The following is a 16,209-nucleotide window of genomic DNA, read 5'->3' as shown; positions in this document are numbered from 1 at the left end:
TCATTTCAAATTACATGTTGAATTTTCATCAATGTTGATGCTAATTTACATTTAATTGTGTGTTTTAAAATTTTCTGTATGGATATTTCTCAGCATTCCTGTATATTCTGAAATAATAGATGTGCCGATTAATCCCCCCCCCCCACAAAATATATAAAATCGGGCCAAAGGGCGACCCGTAAAAATATTTGCCCATTATGATAAGCGATTATTCTTGTTACTAGTATTACGGCCCCAGACCTGTCTGTTCCTTCAAGTTTTTTCAGCATCTTCGTTGTCAAGGCATGGCTCAACAAAAAGTGGCAGCGTGTGATGTCTTGCGAATTTTTATTTTTCCGAAATTTTAAAATTTTATGTGTCTAAGCAAAAGCCTAGGCTGTCGCTTCCTTCCCGTCAGCCGCCCGGGTTTATCGCACCCTCGCTTAAGCCGATCCCGCCAACAACAGGAAAACTTTTGTGGCGCCTGATGACAATGCTACCTTTTGATATAACGATAACTCCCCCCCCCCACTTCATATAAAAAATATTTTTTTTAGCTGCAGAATATCGTTATACTGAGGTTTCACTGTATCTTAACAACAGTTCAAACGGTTTAAGAAAAATTTGCATTCACTGCTCGTAGCGTGCATTCAATGGAAATTATCATCAACAACTACTAAGATATTGGAAATATTGATGATTGTCCATGTTTAGGATTTTTTAAGAAGATGCGGTGGATCCCGTGTATAATGTTTAAAAAAAAAAAACCCATCATGTAAAAATGTTGTAAGTGAAAAAACGCTGTAAACGGGAAATCCCAATGAGTATCTCAGTTGGCTCCACGAAAATAAGTCACACTAAGCGGGAAAACGTTATAAGCGAGATGCATTGCAATCTGTCAATGTTCTTGATGTTGATTAAAAAATTGAATTCAATGACGAATACAAAATTGTAGGAAAATAGTTCAGAACCTCAAGGAGAAAAAAATGTCTTGAAAAATTTGAATTCAAAAGTGAGCGACAGAAATTAGATTCAACGCCATACGGGGAAAAAATTAAAAGGAAAATTAAATTTAAATAAATAAAATCCAACTACAAAATAAACTGCTGTTAAAAGTTTGAATTCAACGATAAATCGAAATCAGCAGGAAATAAGTGAAACGACTGACAAAAAACTAAATTTTAACGATAAACTTTATTTTGATAATTCTGATTCATCTATAAAATCGAAAGATTTTAGGTTCAGCGTTAAGTTGAAAGATATTGAATTCAATCATAAGCAGCCAGAAATTCTATTTGCCGATAAATTAAAAGACTTCGAATTAATCTACAAATCGAAAGACTGAATTCATGTACAAATCGAAAGACTGAATTCATGTACAAATCGAAAGACTGAATTCATGTACAAATCGAAAGACTGAATTCATGTACAAATCGAAAGACTGAATTCATGTACAAATCGAAAGACTGAATTCATGTACAAATCGAAAGACTGAATTCATGTACAAATCGAAAGACTGAATTCATGTACAAATCGAAAGATTTTGAATTAATCTACAAATCGAAAGACTTTGAATTAATCTACGAATCGAAAGACTGAATTCATGTACAAATCGAAAGATTTTGAATTAATCTACAAATCGAAAGACTGAATTCATGTACAAATCGAAAGACTGAATTCATGTGCAAATCGAAAGACTGAATTCATGTGCAAATCGAAAGACTGAATTCATGTGCAAATCGAAAGACTGAATTCATGTACAAATCGAAAGATTTTGAATTAATCTACAAATCGAAAGACTGAATTCATGTACAAATCGAAAGACTGAATTCATGTACAAATCGAAAGATTTTGAATTAATCTACAAATCGAAAGACTGAATTCATGTACAAATCGAAAGACTGAATTCATGTACAAATCGAAAGATTTTGAATTAATCTACAAATCGAAAGATTTTGAATTAATCTACAAATCGAAAGATTTTGAATTAATCTACAAATCGAAAGACTGAATTCATGCACAAATCGAAAGACTGAATTCATGTACAAATCGAAAGATTTTGAATTAATCTACAAATCGAAAGATTTTGAATTAATCTACAAATCGAAAGACTGAATTCATGTACAAATCGAAAGATTTTGAATTAATCTACAAATCAAATGACTGAATTCATCTACAAATCAAAAGACTGAATTCATCTACAAATCAAAAGACTGAATTCATCTACAAATCAAATGACTGAATTCATCTACAAATCAAATGACTGAATTCATCTACAAATTGAGACTTTGAATTCATCTACAAATCAAAAGACTGAATTCATCTACAAATCAAAAGACTGAATTCATGTACAAATCAAAAGACTGAATTCATGTACAAATCGGAAGACTGAATTCATGTACGAATCGGAAGACTGAATTCATGTACGAATCGGAAGACTGAATTCATGTACAAATCGGAAGACTGTATTCATCTACAAATTGAGACTTTGAATTCATCTACAAATCAAAAGACTGAATTCATCTACAAATCAAAAGACTGAATTCATCTACAAATCAAAAGACTGAATTCATCTACAAATCGAAAGACTGAATTCATCTCCAAATCGGGAGATATCGAGAAAACGAAGGATTTTGAATTCACTGATAAATCGAAAGAATCCATGGACAAATCGAAAAATCTATGATTGAACGAAGTGTTGGTTCATTCAGGAAGAAACCGACTGACAAAAAACTGAATTCTAACGATGTAAACACGATTCTAATAATTTTAATTCTGAAAAAAACAGAAAGATTTTGAAATCCATGACTAATGAAAAGCTGAATATAAAGAAAACAAAAAATTGAAATTCAAAAATTTATCTCAAAAACTTAACGAGAAAAAATTCAAACATAAAAATTCAACGCGAAGGAATATTTAAAAAATGGAAAGTCAACGAGGAATGTTTTAAAATACAAATTCAGCGATGGATAAAAAATTGAATGCAACAGTCGAATGATGAAACAAAGTTGCGGTAGTTTAAAAGTATGAATATCGATTATTTTGAGCTATTTCTGGTTGCTAATGAGATTATTTTCACTGAAACAGATTGGTTTTGATTTGTAAATAGGATTTTAAAATAGCAGCTTTGTATCTATGAAACCATAATTATTTTTAATTGGATAATCAAGATCAATGGATGAATATCGAGAGAATTATATATTTTATCAATTAAGAATGAAAATTTCGGTTGAAGTTTTAATTTTTATGTTTGCGAATAATATTGGCAAAATTTAAATAATTGGATGATAATTAAAGATTATTATCCAAACTTAATAAGATTTTTTTTTTAATTTAATAAAAAAAATTAGCAACATTTTACGACAAAAAAACTAAAATGTTCATATAAAAATTCAAATTCAGCTACAAATAAATGCAAAAAAAAATTAATTCAACATAAAGCAAAGAGAAATCACAACAAATATAAATTGAATCCAATAATGGAAAAAAAATTGTTTTCAAAGAAAAAATCGAATGAAAACACAAAAAAATGACCGTAAAATTCTAATTCCTACTGTAAAAAAACTAAAATTGGATTCAATGATAGATTTAAGAAAATTGGATAAAAATACATAAATAAAAATTAAAATTGAATTCAAAACGACAAATACAATAATCTCAAAATTGGAATTCTATTATACAAAACCCAGAAATTTAACCACAGATGAAAAAAAATTAGTTTAACTACAATTGAAAAAATCATTTGGGACAATAAAACTCCCAAAGATTCACTTATAACGACAGAAAATTATCCTAAATATTTGAACCACGCGGCAAAAAAATTGAATTCAATGACCGAAAATGATCTCAAATGTTCGAATTCACACACAAACAGAATTGAATTCAATAACAAATAGCAAAACTTAATTCAACGAAAAATAAAAAATTGAATTCAATGAAACGAAAAAAAAAATTAAATCCAGGAAAGTAAAATAATTTAATTCAATGATAAATAAAAAAAAAATGGAATTCAATGATAAATAGAAAAAATGAAATCGAAGACAGATGATCATAATCGTGATCGTTCGAAGATGATCAGAAATATTAAAATTTGAAGACAAGCAAGCAGAACTGAATTCAACAACAAATACAAGAATAGAAATTAATGACAAATGAAAAATTGAATTCAACTAGTAAAAAAATTGAATTCAACCAGTAAAAAAATTGAATTCAACAAGTAAAAAAATTGAATTCAACAAGATAAAAAATTGAATTCAACAAGTAAAAAAATTGAATTCAACCAGTAAAAAAATTGAATTCAACAAGTAAAAAAATTGAATTCAACAAGATAAAAAATTTGAATTCAACAAGTAAAAAAAATGAATTCGAAGACAGAAAATGATCATAAATATTCAAATTTGAAGGCAAGCAAGCAGAACTGAATTCAACAACAAATATAAGAATAGAAATGACATGAAAAATTGAATTCAATAAGTAAAAAAATTTAATTCAACGACGAATAAAAAATGTAATTCAACGATAAAAAGTTAAATTCAATGATAAATAAAAAAAATTAAATTCAATGACAAATGAAACAAAAAAAATTAAATTCAGTGATAAAATGAAAAAAACTGTATTTAACGCCAAAACGGAAAGAAAAGAAAAATTAGCTTGAAAAAAAAAGTTAACTTTAATGCAAAACGAAAAGAATTCACAGAATTAGTAAATTCAACGACTATAAAGTGCAAAAAAATCTATATCTGATAACAATAAACTTTCTACATTAAACCATTGATAACTCATTTCCATACCAAAACTAAAAAAATAATTAATTAACTGACACTCTATATAACAAAATACATTTAAGACAAAAATGACAGTTCATTTCAGAGAAAAGAAAAAAAAATTTTCACGGTCGTTTTATATAATCGTTAATTAATCCTATAATATAATTAAACACGAAATAAAATTTATCAGGGGAAAAAAAAAATTTAAATTAACGATAATATAAACAAGAAAACTTACCACACAGTTCAGCCTCGATATAACACTAACACCATCCGTTACAACGCTTTATTTTTAGCTGTTAAAATTTTTTTTCTCTCCTGTTCTTTCCTTTCGGGATATTTTCACATCTCGGGATTCCGATAGTGTTGCAAAAAACGGACAATATAAGTATTTTTCACTCTCAAATTAAATTCGAAATTTATCACACGTGATTATTCAATGACGCCGTATTTTACGTATGTTACACGTTAACGGACAAGATTTTTTCTTTTTAGTTTTTACAGATTTCACAAAATTCTCAAGCTCCTGGACGATGGGATGGATACTTGTTGCTGTTCCGCGAGGGGGCGACAGCTGCGACAACTGCCCACGTTCATCTCATGATCATTGCTGCCACCGTCGTTCTCTCTCGCAAAAAATATATATATATAAAAAAGCATTTTTTTTTTGTTCCAAGAATCACTGTTCGTAGGATCGTCATGATGTTAAACGGAGATGGTGAACACACGCACCTGCACACGGCAGCAGTAACACTACCGCGAACCGAGTTATTAGCACTCTACACTACTTTTGATGAAAAGACTCCTCCTCCTCCTCGTGATTATAAGCATTTGATGTCAATGACTTTGCTCCAGAGAGAGAGAGAGAGAGAGAACATATAATATCCATATTCTTCCTCTCTCTCCTCGACATTGGCCATAATCACGATGTTTGTATTTCCCAGTTTGGAACGCGTGGGCGTCTCTCGCTGCGTCCCAGATTCCAGGAATCATAATAAAGTAAGAAAAAAAAAAAGTCGCCAGAGAGATGCCATTTTGTTTCTTTGTGTGCGTGTGTCGCGTGACACGAGATGTCTCCGCGCGTTCTGCCACCATCATTAGCACGTTTTGGTCACCCTTGACCTTTCACAGGTGATCGAAGGGAAAAATGACGGGAACGGTCGGTGGCGTTCAGTGTGCTCCTGATATTTTTTGCGAGGGAAAATTCCCATCTGGGATGCCGCGAGATATTTTCAGGACGAAAATAAATTGAAATCGGTACAGAGAGCCGCGCTTTTCGGGGGGTGTGCGACGGGTGCGGTCGCACCGGACCCCGCACTCACGGTAATGGAGGGGGGAGGGGAAATATGTATCAATTTAAAATATTTTTTGGGAAGTGAAAGAATTGGACAGAGTGTACTGAACTGCCCGAGCGCAATGGGGTGCTCTGCCTTTCTGTCAAACAAACCTCGATCAATCAAATTTATTTATTTATTTAATTTAAATTTATTTATTTATTTAATTTAAATTTATTTATTTATTTAATTTAAATTCATTTATTTATTTAATTTAAATTTATTTATTTATTTAATTTAAATTTATTTATTTATTTAATTTAAATTTATTTATTTATTTAATTTAAATTTATTTATTTATTTAATTTAATCAAATTTCTGATTGCGTCTTTGCGATATGATTTTATTCATCTTTCCATGATTATTTATTATCCGTGCCCGTTGCACTTTGACTTTAACTTGATTAATTTGATTCCTCTTTTTACATAATTTTTAATTTCCTTTCACTATATGTAATCTTTGACGTATCAATAAATAATGGTTTTGCCGGAGATGCCCTGGACCTCCCCACTTCTGGGGGTGCCGAAGAGCTTACGTTGCTTCTTGCGACAGATCCTGTGTGTCTCGCGGTTTCTCCAGCAAGTGAAAGAAGATGTCTTAAAATCAACGAAGGAAATAAACAATTTACTCATATTTTACGGAAACATTAATCTCGCGACAAGTGGGACTCCACCACCCCGTGTGGATCAATAAATACATTTCTATTTCTCGTTGTAGAACAAAGGGACCTAGAGCCCCGAATCAAACGGGCGGGGGGGGGGGGCAAATTATTCAATGGTATCATCAATTCTTGAATCTTTTTTTTTTATTAATCCTGAATTTTTTTATCCCTTCTTGAATTATTTCTTACATTAATTCTCGAATTATTTTCCCCACCAATACTGAATTTTCATTGATGCTGCCATATATATATATTTAATCATTTTTTTTATTCATTAATCCCAATTTTCATTAGTTTTGAAATACTTTTTTTTTTTCATTAGTTCAAAATTTTTTTCCGTTTTGAATTTTCATCAATTCGACATTTTCTTAAACTTTTGTGTTAATTTACATCCAGACTGTGTGTTTATATATATATTTTATTTATATTTTTCATCATTCTTTTATATTCTGTAATAATGCATGAATTCGAGTTATATTGTCCGATTCCCCCCCCCCCCCCGAATATGTCAAGACGTCCCTAGCTCAACAATTATTTTCACACCAGGTTCCGCGAATAGTATGGGCGGCCCTGACTTGGTATGGTAGATGGTGTACGCAGGATTGACTTCTGGAGGGGGCACATAACGCATGGGGAGGGACGAATTTCTTCGAGAGAGATTTTGAGTTATCAACCTTCAAGAAACGTTTGAATTAACAGAAATTGATTGAAATAGCGTATAAACGGTATTTTTTCTTTCCATATTTCATTTTTTTTCCGGAAAGTATTTAGAAAACATGTATAAGATTTTGGTTGACTTAGAGGTGGGGGGGGGGAACACGAGTCCCTCTTTGTCCACCCTTCGTAGGCCTCTGGTAAATGGATTTCTGTAACGTGTAACTCGAAGAATGTACTGTACTTCTCCGCAAGATTATGACTATAATTGTTAGTGATTCTCGACTAGTGTACCTCGGTGTTTTAGGACGCCACGAGAAAGCCAGAGGTGGCACCAAGGCATTAGCAAAATCTAACGTCAGTCACAGGGGCGGTTCGAGCTCTCCTGCCGTCAGGGTGCAAAGCCTCAATTGCTGCCGTCGCGTAAAGCCGACTCAGGTGGGAAACTGAAAAGACTTCAGCCTAAGGGACTCTGGGACACATAATTTATCCAACAAAATGCATTTGACCATACATCACGCTTTTAAACAAACTGGGCCGTTTTTCGGTCCAGAGTTATTTTAAATGATAATTGCGTGTGATCCTCCAACGCATTCCCAAGAGATTCACCCAAATTTATTTCACCACTCTCAGTGTTATGCCACATAACTTTTTCCCACATTACAGCTCTCGTGGATGAGCCATTATCGATTATACTCGATAACTCGATTACATTTTAGTTCCCACCATTTGGGGGTTGAAATTTTTATTCAATCTCAAATATCTCCGACATAGAATTTAACATAGAGTTTAACTTTGTTAACGTAGAATATCTATTCCAAGAGGCTCCTTAGACATAAAACTGGGGGAAGGGGAGATGAGTAACTTCTGGTGCGCCAGTCTGGCCCACAACTAGATGCTTGGTCATTTGGGTGGGGGGGGGGGGGCAAACATGCATTTTGGCACCCCCTTTGTAATGTTGAAGGAGGGTGAATTAAAGGGTGAAATTTGCGCCCCCTCTGGTCCAACGCCTGGGGCACCAGACCCACCTGCTTCTCCCCAGTTGTGACCCTTGCTCCAGGCTCTGGATAAGAAAGAAGTCGAATTCTTTCTTTGCCTTTATTTGATAATAATCATACACTTGCCCCTCGACGGCACAAAAATGTTTCTGCTATTATGGCCCAGGCCCTGTCTATTCGCTCGAGTTATCTTAATAATCTTCATGGTCAAGGTATGGATCAAAAGAGTTACAGCATTGGTGTCTTATATAAATTATTAAAAAAATTCACAAGTCTAAACGAAAGTCTAGGCTGCCGCCCCTTACAGCGTGCCACTCGGGGCACCGAACTCCTTTCACCCATGCTTAAGCTGCCCCTGGTCAGTCGTGGGTGTGTTCAACGATTGTGGAAATTTCACTGTCAGAAAAAAAACCCATTATTATGAAGATGAAGTATGGGTTTCTAATTCCTTTATTTCTTTGCATTCACGGTACCCCTGGAAATGAGAAATCTAGCTGCTCTTCTGTGCTTCTTAGGAAGAGCCGTAATACAGTACAATTTTGATTGGGAATCACAGTCATATCATTACTATGCTCAATGTAATTTTCATCCCTGGGACATCTGGTTCCCTTGGCTAATTTCACTGCTGATCTCACTTTTTTGCCTCGAGTTTTACTTCTAATTCCCTCAATTTGGTGCGATTTTATACATCTTTGAACTCGTAAAATTTCAGCAGCTCTTAAAAAATGACTCTTTCTAGATAATAAAAGTATTGTGTTTGCATAGCCCTATTTTGTATTGAAATCATACTAGAAGAACTTCTTTCTAAAATGAAAAAAAAAACATTTCGTCAGCTTTCGTCATCAAATTGGTGAAAGTTTTACCAATACTATGAGTTTTTCAAAGTACACACGTATTTCAATTAGGCTCAACCGACACTTTAAACTCGTCTAAAGCGACCCGTTTTATGGACGGGGTTCCTAAGACATCACTGGGGGTTCCGCGAGAAACTAAAATGATGCAATGGTAAACAGTCCTGATAATGTTGTGGATAATTCCTACAGAATTAGAGCAAGGGTTCTTAACCAGATAGCTCTTGGAGAGATTTCAAGGGGTTGTGAACATGGATGAAATTAATTGTTGTATACTGAATATCACTTTCCGTGGTCCGTAGTCTTCATTTTATTGGGACAGAGGGTTCCATGGACTCCTCACTTGCACAAAGGATCGGTGGAAAAAATAAAATTTTTAGTACCTCTGGTATAGGGGGTTCTCTGTAACATAGGTATAATTTCAAGAGTTCTGCAATAGTAGAAAGCGATCGTTGCCATCATATGAACCCGTGGATTTCACACGTCTTAATATCTTAACTTGAATTTGGGCAATGATAAAAAAAAACCTCTAAATTGAATTTTCAACAGTTCATCAAGCTTAAATTGCTAAAAAGTACGGCATTACACGGCAAAAACGCTGACAATGGAGAAAAAATTAAGGTTACAATTGAGCTTAATTTTGAGCGTTATACGTGGACAATAGAAAAGAGATGATAAAAAAATGGAGGGATTCGTAATTTTTTCGAGGAAAAAAGCCATCCATCTTCTTCGTCTTCCATCACAAATTAGGTTAATTTGCTCACATGCAACTATTATGCAACCACTGAAACCAATCCACTTCCACTCTCTCCTCCGAGAGAAAGTCTCATAGAAGTAGTATAGAGAAGACGCTATTATTATTTAACAAGAAAGAAATGCGAAACTCGTTTTCCGGGTTAACGGGGAACCCAGACGCAAAAAAATATGATATACTAGGACTATATATAATAGAAAAAATAAAATAAAAAGTTTTTTTTTTTTTTTTTTTTGGCATGAAAATGCCGTTTCCATTTTAGACTCGGTTTTGCGTGCGTTTGGCATCAGTTTTCTGTAAGGTTTTCTCTCTTCTGCTTCGTTTCCTATCCAGAGATTTGTTGTGTTTGTCTTTTTAGAAGAGACCAAGATGTATTTTTAACACCAGGAAGAAGGCTAAAAAGAAATGAACAGAAGGCAAGGATTCCTCCTCCTCCTCTTCTTCTTCTTCTCCTACAAATATTTGACACTTTTTTCTCTCTTATTTGCTTTCTCTACCAAATTCATTTCCCCCACCCTTAACACTTGCGGAATTATTTCGCTCCAGGGGGAATGGGAAAACACTTTTTCGCGTGTGTTAAGTCTGGTATGTAAACACACACACGAACATTTTTCATTTCACATCTTTATGAGAATTTTTCTTATACGAAAGTGACATCCTGTGCTTTGAAGTCAAACAATATGGCTGACGACCAACACCCTTTACGCCAATATGCTAATCTCTCTCTTTCTGTTCGGATTAATCAACACAGGTGTTGATCACTAATCAACGAGTCAACACTGCTTGTAACGAGTATGGAATGCGGCTGCAATATAATGTCCTATTGATTCGTGTTGTTGTGATAAACGATCGAAAAATACCATAATATATTGTGATGCTTCTTTCTTATTATCTCAACATATTATATTTATAATATATTTTATCACTAGAAAATAAAATTTCACAGCTCTAAGAATTAATACAATTAATAATATTTATAATGATATTAAGTAATTACATTATTATAGTTACAAAACAAAATGATTTTGATAAATAATTCAAACATTTATAATTTCTAAATTCGGTTAAATTATAATTTCCGACTCATCTGGAATTCGAAATGAATGTTGTCTTCAATTATTTCATAGTAAATTTCTCAAAATTTGTGAATGATAAATTGTGATTGGAAAAAAGTAATTATTCCTTTTAATTGTAAATTGAACATTCATTGACAATTTTGAAATTCTAATTTGGAAGTGTATTTTTTTAGAAAATTGTTAAAATATTTCCAAAAATATTTTCTTTTTTTGTATAACTTTATTTTAATACCATAAAATATATTCATTTATTTACCTTTTTTCCCCCGATCATATTTCTGAATTAATTATGAAGAATAAATAAATTATGAAAAATCGCAAATTTTTCACATAGCAATGAAATACTTGATAATAATTAAAAACAATATAAAACTGATAAATATCATCCAAACTGACTATTACAGTGATAAATAGCTTTATTATTAGCTTATTCTTATTTCATGTAACTGCACTCCGCTCCCTCCCGTTGCCAAAAATGCTATAAAATATGTGAAAGCATTATGCAGACACATTTGATTATTTTTTTTCTTTGTATTAACCGCTACTTTAGTTCTTGTCACAAAAATTGTCTTTCCTTCATTTGTTTGTTATTTTGTACATAAATTTTATTTTTGTTCTCTCTATTCATCATAAATTTATGATATGTCAATCAGTATGGGTTTCTCGACACCCCCTTGACTGATTTTTTTTCTTCTCATTCCGTATTTCTGCAAGAAATGAAATTAATAAATTGAAATTGGAAAAAAATTATTGGAAATTAGGAAATACCATCGATTTATTCTTTAATTACTTTATAATAAATTAATAAAAATAGGTAAATGATGGGAAATAATCATAATTGAGTTGCGCACGAATGTTTAAGAGAGAAAAACGAAAAGCGAGCACACAGTTGCACGTGAATCCAAGAGGAGAAGACATTACAAAACATGAATACGAGAAAGAAGTCAACGGAGTTGCGAATCAACTAGAATGATCATTTCAGAAAGCACAAATTTAAAAAAAAGAAGCACTAATGAAGCACAGATAAATTTCGGAAAAATTTGTGGAATTTTAATTCACATCGAATAAAATAATCAGCGAAGTTCAGCATAAAATCCAAAGTATTCACTTTGTAAGTAATGAATGGATATGGAGAAAGTATTAATGAGGCCAGGATTACAATATAAAAGTTTCATAAAAGTTCATTTATGAAACTTGAAAAAAGCTAACAGTAAAGTTCTAGCAAATGTAACCTATAGGCTTATAGGTTGTTTTTTAAAGTTTTGTAAAAGATCTTTTATCAAACTTTCATGGTGTAATCCCGGCCCAAGACAGAGATAGGTTATAGATATATTACAAATAACAAATGCGAATAGTATTTAGCTAAATCTAGGAAATCATCGAAGTTCCGCAAAAATTTAACAGATTTAACACAAGAAGAGGATCAGCGAAGTGTTATATAAGCATAATTTTTCAAAATTATATTTCAAAAAGTAACGAGGAATTAATTATAACTTATTCCCTAGTCTATTGATAGAAAGTATCAATGGAAAATAATTCAAGTACTTGAACGTACTGGATACTTTCCAACAAGGGACTCTCCATGCGCAAGAAGTCGCAACACAGGGTGTACGAGGTACGTACTCAGTCTCAAAACAGTACAGGAAGATTTACTGCAAAACTTTTTCGAATTAGAACCACCATCTGGATTGATATCTCATCATGACATGTACAATTTTCAAAAATTCCAGACCTGTTCTAAACTAGCATTTAAAAAAAAATGAGGAAACAATAATTTCGAATATAATTGTTGATGATAATAACTGTTATCCTTTATCCCAATAAAAGCCAACATCCGCTTGTCAACCAAACACAACGAAAGGCTATTTAAAGACACTTTTTCTTTTATATATTTCATTTCATATAATAATAACCACTCTTGGATGCCCTTCTTTCGTTGGTTGATCTGTTAGTAACACACCATAATTACCAGGCGTCTCAAAGATTGGCGGCGTCGCCAGTTTCTTCAATGCTTATCTATGTGTGCGTGTATGATATGTAATAGACCGGAGTTAGGGGGGGGGGGAGAATAAAATGGGGGCCCCCCATTTTTATACGAGTATATAATCCGTATAGGCTTTATCATTCATTTGGCTGCATTCTTCTCGGCCGAGTCATATCTTACAACTGTTCAGTTTCTCGCCAATCGCGGCATCAGTCGCCAACTTCGTCAAGCTGTTGAACGCGATTTTCTCTGATGATTTCGACACCTTATGAAATTATTTTATTGATGTTAATAAAGATTTAACGCCGATTTTTCTTCCACGTCAACTCGAAACGCGAAGAATTTTATTAAAATTTGAAAATTATTAAAAGCTAAGAATTTTATACGGATATTTCATTTTAAAAACCTCATCTGATATAGCACAAGTGTAATTTGATATGTAAGAAAAATAAATATTAGAAGTTATAAGTTTCAGGAATTTTTAAAATAAGGTGTTACGGCCAAAGTCCGGCCAGTCCGCGAATTGGCTGAGAGTTTTGGCCAGCCAATTCGCGAACTGGCTGATTTCGGGCTTTAGCCACTACATATATATCTGGAGTTTGTAATCAATAATCAATCAATTAATTCCATCGTTACAGTAAATGGATACGATACCTGTGATGGGAACGGGATCCGGTATGGTGGTATCCGTACAGAAGAAAGCGCTGAGATCGGCACTGGTGGACACTGGGGTGTTAAGGGCGTCATCGTCATCGTCTTCGGTCTTGATACCGGCCAGGGTCACAAGGGTCGGACCAGAAACGTCTCCACCACTGGCCGGCGAAGAATCATCACAGTCCGGCACCGAGGCCACGAAATGAAGCGGCGGCGACTTGTAAGTGTCGAAACACAGGCTGAATCCAGCCGGGGAGTCAGTGAGTCCTGACCTAGCCTGACTCAGAGAGTCCAAACTGTCCATAATCATATCTGACGTTTCTTTGTAGAAGTAATTCTCTATCTATCTTGAAAATATTATGTGTGTGTCAACAAAGTTCTCCTTGACCTTCGGGATCGGGTTGTGGGTGTTTATGTATAAACACACGCACACACACACAAACACGCACACATATATACACACACACGGCGATTATCTGTGTTCACGTTTAACCTTTCGGTTATCTGGTGGTGGATCAAAGGACCATTTCTGAAACGGGTCCCATCATGCGCTGTTGCTGGCGACAGAATGGCACAAGAGATGCATCTTGAAGAGAGGAGAGAGAAGAGCGAAAGGCTATACGTAACAACCCGCCTCTCGACAACCCGTACTCTTTTCTTACGTCAGCAATCCTTGAATGAAGGCCACAACAGGAGCACTTCCATATTTGGCAGGCGCACGTAAATCCCCGACCAATCAGGGAAGGGTTCGCTATTGACGTCACAAACTACGTCAAACGACGTATGCATGTCTACCGTTCATTCATGAAAATTTTGCGCTTCTTTATTTAGTTCTCTTTTATTATAATATTGCGTTATTTTGTGTCTGTTTTTTTTGAGCTAAAACCATATCTTGCGTGTATCTTCTCCGCACGAGCGCGCTTTCGGTTTCACTTTTTTTATTCATTTCTTTTCTTTATTCGATGTATCCATTATTTTCTATATTTTTAGGAACTTTGTTCTTCTGGGATAGATAAAATGTGTTTATCTCTAATTTATCTCTTTTTTCTTCTTTCGGACGATCATTTCGGACTGATGTTTTTAAAAAAATCGATTTGATTATTGAATATTTCCGTACCCGTATTTACAAAGGTAAAAATGTGTATTTTAAATATAATCACTATCGGATTATAATTATTTAAATAATATTAATATTTCATTACTACAAAATTACCGATTTAAAACAATGTCAATTAGTTAAAAAGTATTAATTAGGTAAAAAATTAAGTAAAAATTCTTATTAAGTAAATTAAATAATTGTTATTAAGTATTATCAAGTAAATATATAAGTAATTATTATTAAGTAAATAAAATTATTAATTTGATTATCGAGTTCTTTTTGGAAATCCATCTTCTAATTATCGATCAAATTAAGTTGAAATAAATTTCAACCTTTTTTGTTCTCTATCAATTACTTTGAACTTATTTTCTAAATAATAACTAATTTTTTTTTAATTAGCTGATCATATTGGAAAAATTGTTACATAAGAAATTTTAATCCATTTTCAAAAATAATGAGTATATTATATTGCGCGCAATCTTATTTTCTAAATCGTTAAGTTATTTATTTACTAATATATTTTTAAATATGTGGGTAAATTATATTATAATTGATTTATCCAATTTTCTAAATTGTTAATAAAACTATTTTTTTAACAACTTTTTTAAAATTAATGTTTTTTTAAATTGTTAATTGTTCCATTTCCTTATGTATTTTATAATTTATCAACTAAATTATATTATAATTGCTTATTTTTTTTCTAATTAATTTAGAGATGTATTTTTACAATTACTTTCATTTTATTTTAATTATTAAAAACTATAGAAAAATCAATTAATCTTGATTATAAATAATTAAAACATTCCTTTAAAAACGATTTTATAATTATTAATCAGGAAATATTTAATCAATTAATCTTATGTGTTCCCGGAATTATTTTTTATTCTACTTTCAAAATTAGAGTTACGAAAATTCTAATTTGTATGCATAATGACTTGAAAATGTTTCAAAAATTTAAAAATTTAATATTAATATCTAAAATGAATTTAGAATAATAGTTATTTTTGAATTTTTAGTGATTTTAAAATTAAGTATGAAAATCAAATAAGCAATTGAGGTATTTATTACATGTAAATTTAGAAATAGTTTCTCATATCTTTTATAATAATAGTAATAATATATGGCTTGAATTTCTTTTTTTATCGTTCCATAAATTTAAAATTTAATTCAACGAGGTAAGAAAATATCACTCATGTAAAATTAATTATGAAATTTCAAACAAAAGTTTAAATATTTTTCAAATAGTTTGAAAAACCAAATATAACTTGATTATTATGGAAACATTACGTTTCTAATGCAAATTACAATTAAATCATTACTGTGATTTAACTTTTTTGGAATTGGCAGTTACTGCATTGTAGATGATAGTTTTCTTTCATATGATAATTATTGATAAATT

The 16,209-nt window shown here is 32.3% G+C and overlaps 1 protein-coding gene across 2 annotated transcripts in view; it reads right to left on the bottom strand.

The window, feature by feature from the left end:
* The window catches only part of LOC149065872 (uncharacterized), a 29,796-nt gene extending 14,954 nt beyond the window's left edge, over positions 1-14,842 (bottom strand). The window contains exon 1 of one of the 2 annotated variants that reach the window (XM_089253309.1): positions 13,712-14,842. In XM_089253309.1, the coding sequence (XP_089109435.1) occupies positions 13,712-14,021 (310 nt within the window). In that variant the 5' untranslated portion in view covers positions 14,022-14,842. Of the gene's footprint in view, positions 1-4,983; positions 5,609-13,711 lie in introns of those variants that run through there. The other variant, XM_089253311.1, reaches the window with a different exon arrangement.
* Positions 14,843-16,209: the final 1,367 nt, after the last annotated feature.

Source organism: Pholcus phalangioides, unplaced genomic scaffold (genome assembly GCF_987345545.1).
Source record: "Pholcus phalangioides strain wild (caught in Gottingen) unplaced genomic scaffold, Ppha-v1.0 ptg000037l_1, whole genome shotgun sequence".
Lineage (NCBI taxonomy): Eukaryota > Metazoa > Arthropoda > Arachnida > Araneae > Pholcidae > Pholcus > Pholcus phalangioides.
Note: the sequence above shows the minus strand (reverse complement) of the source record. Positions and strands in the feature narration are given on the sequence as shown.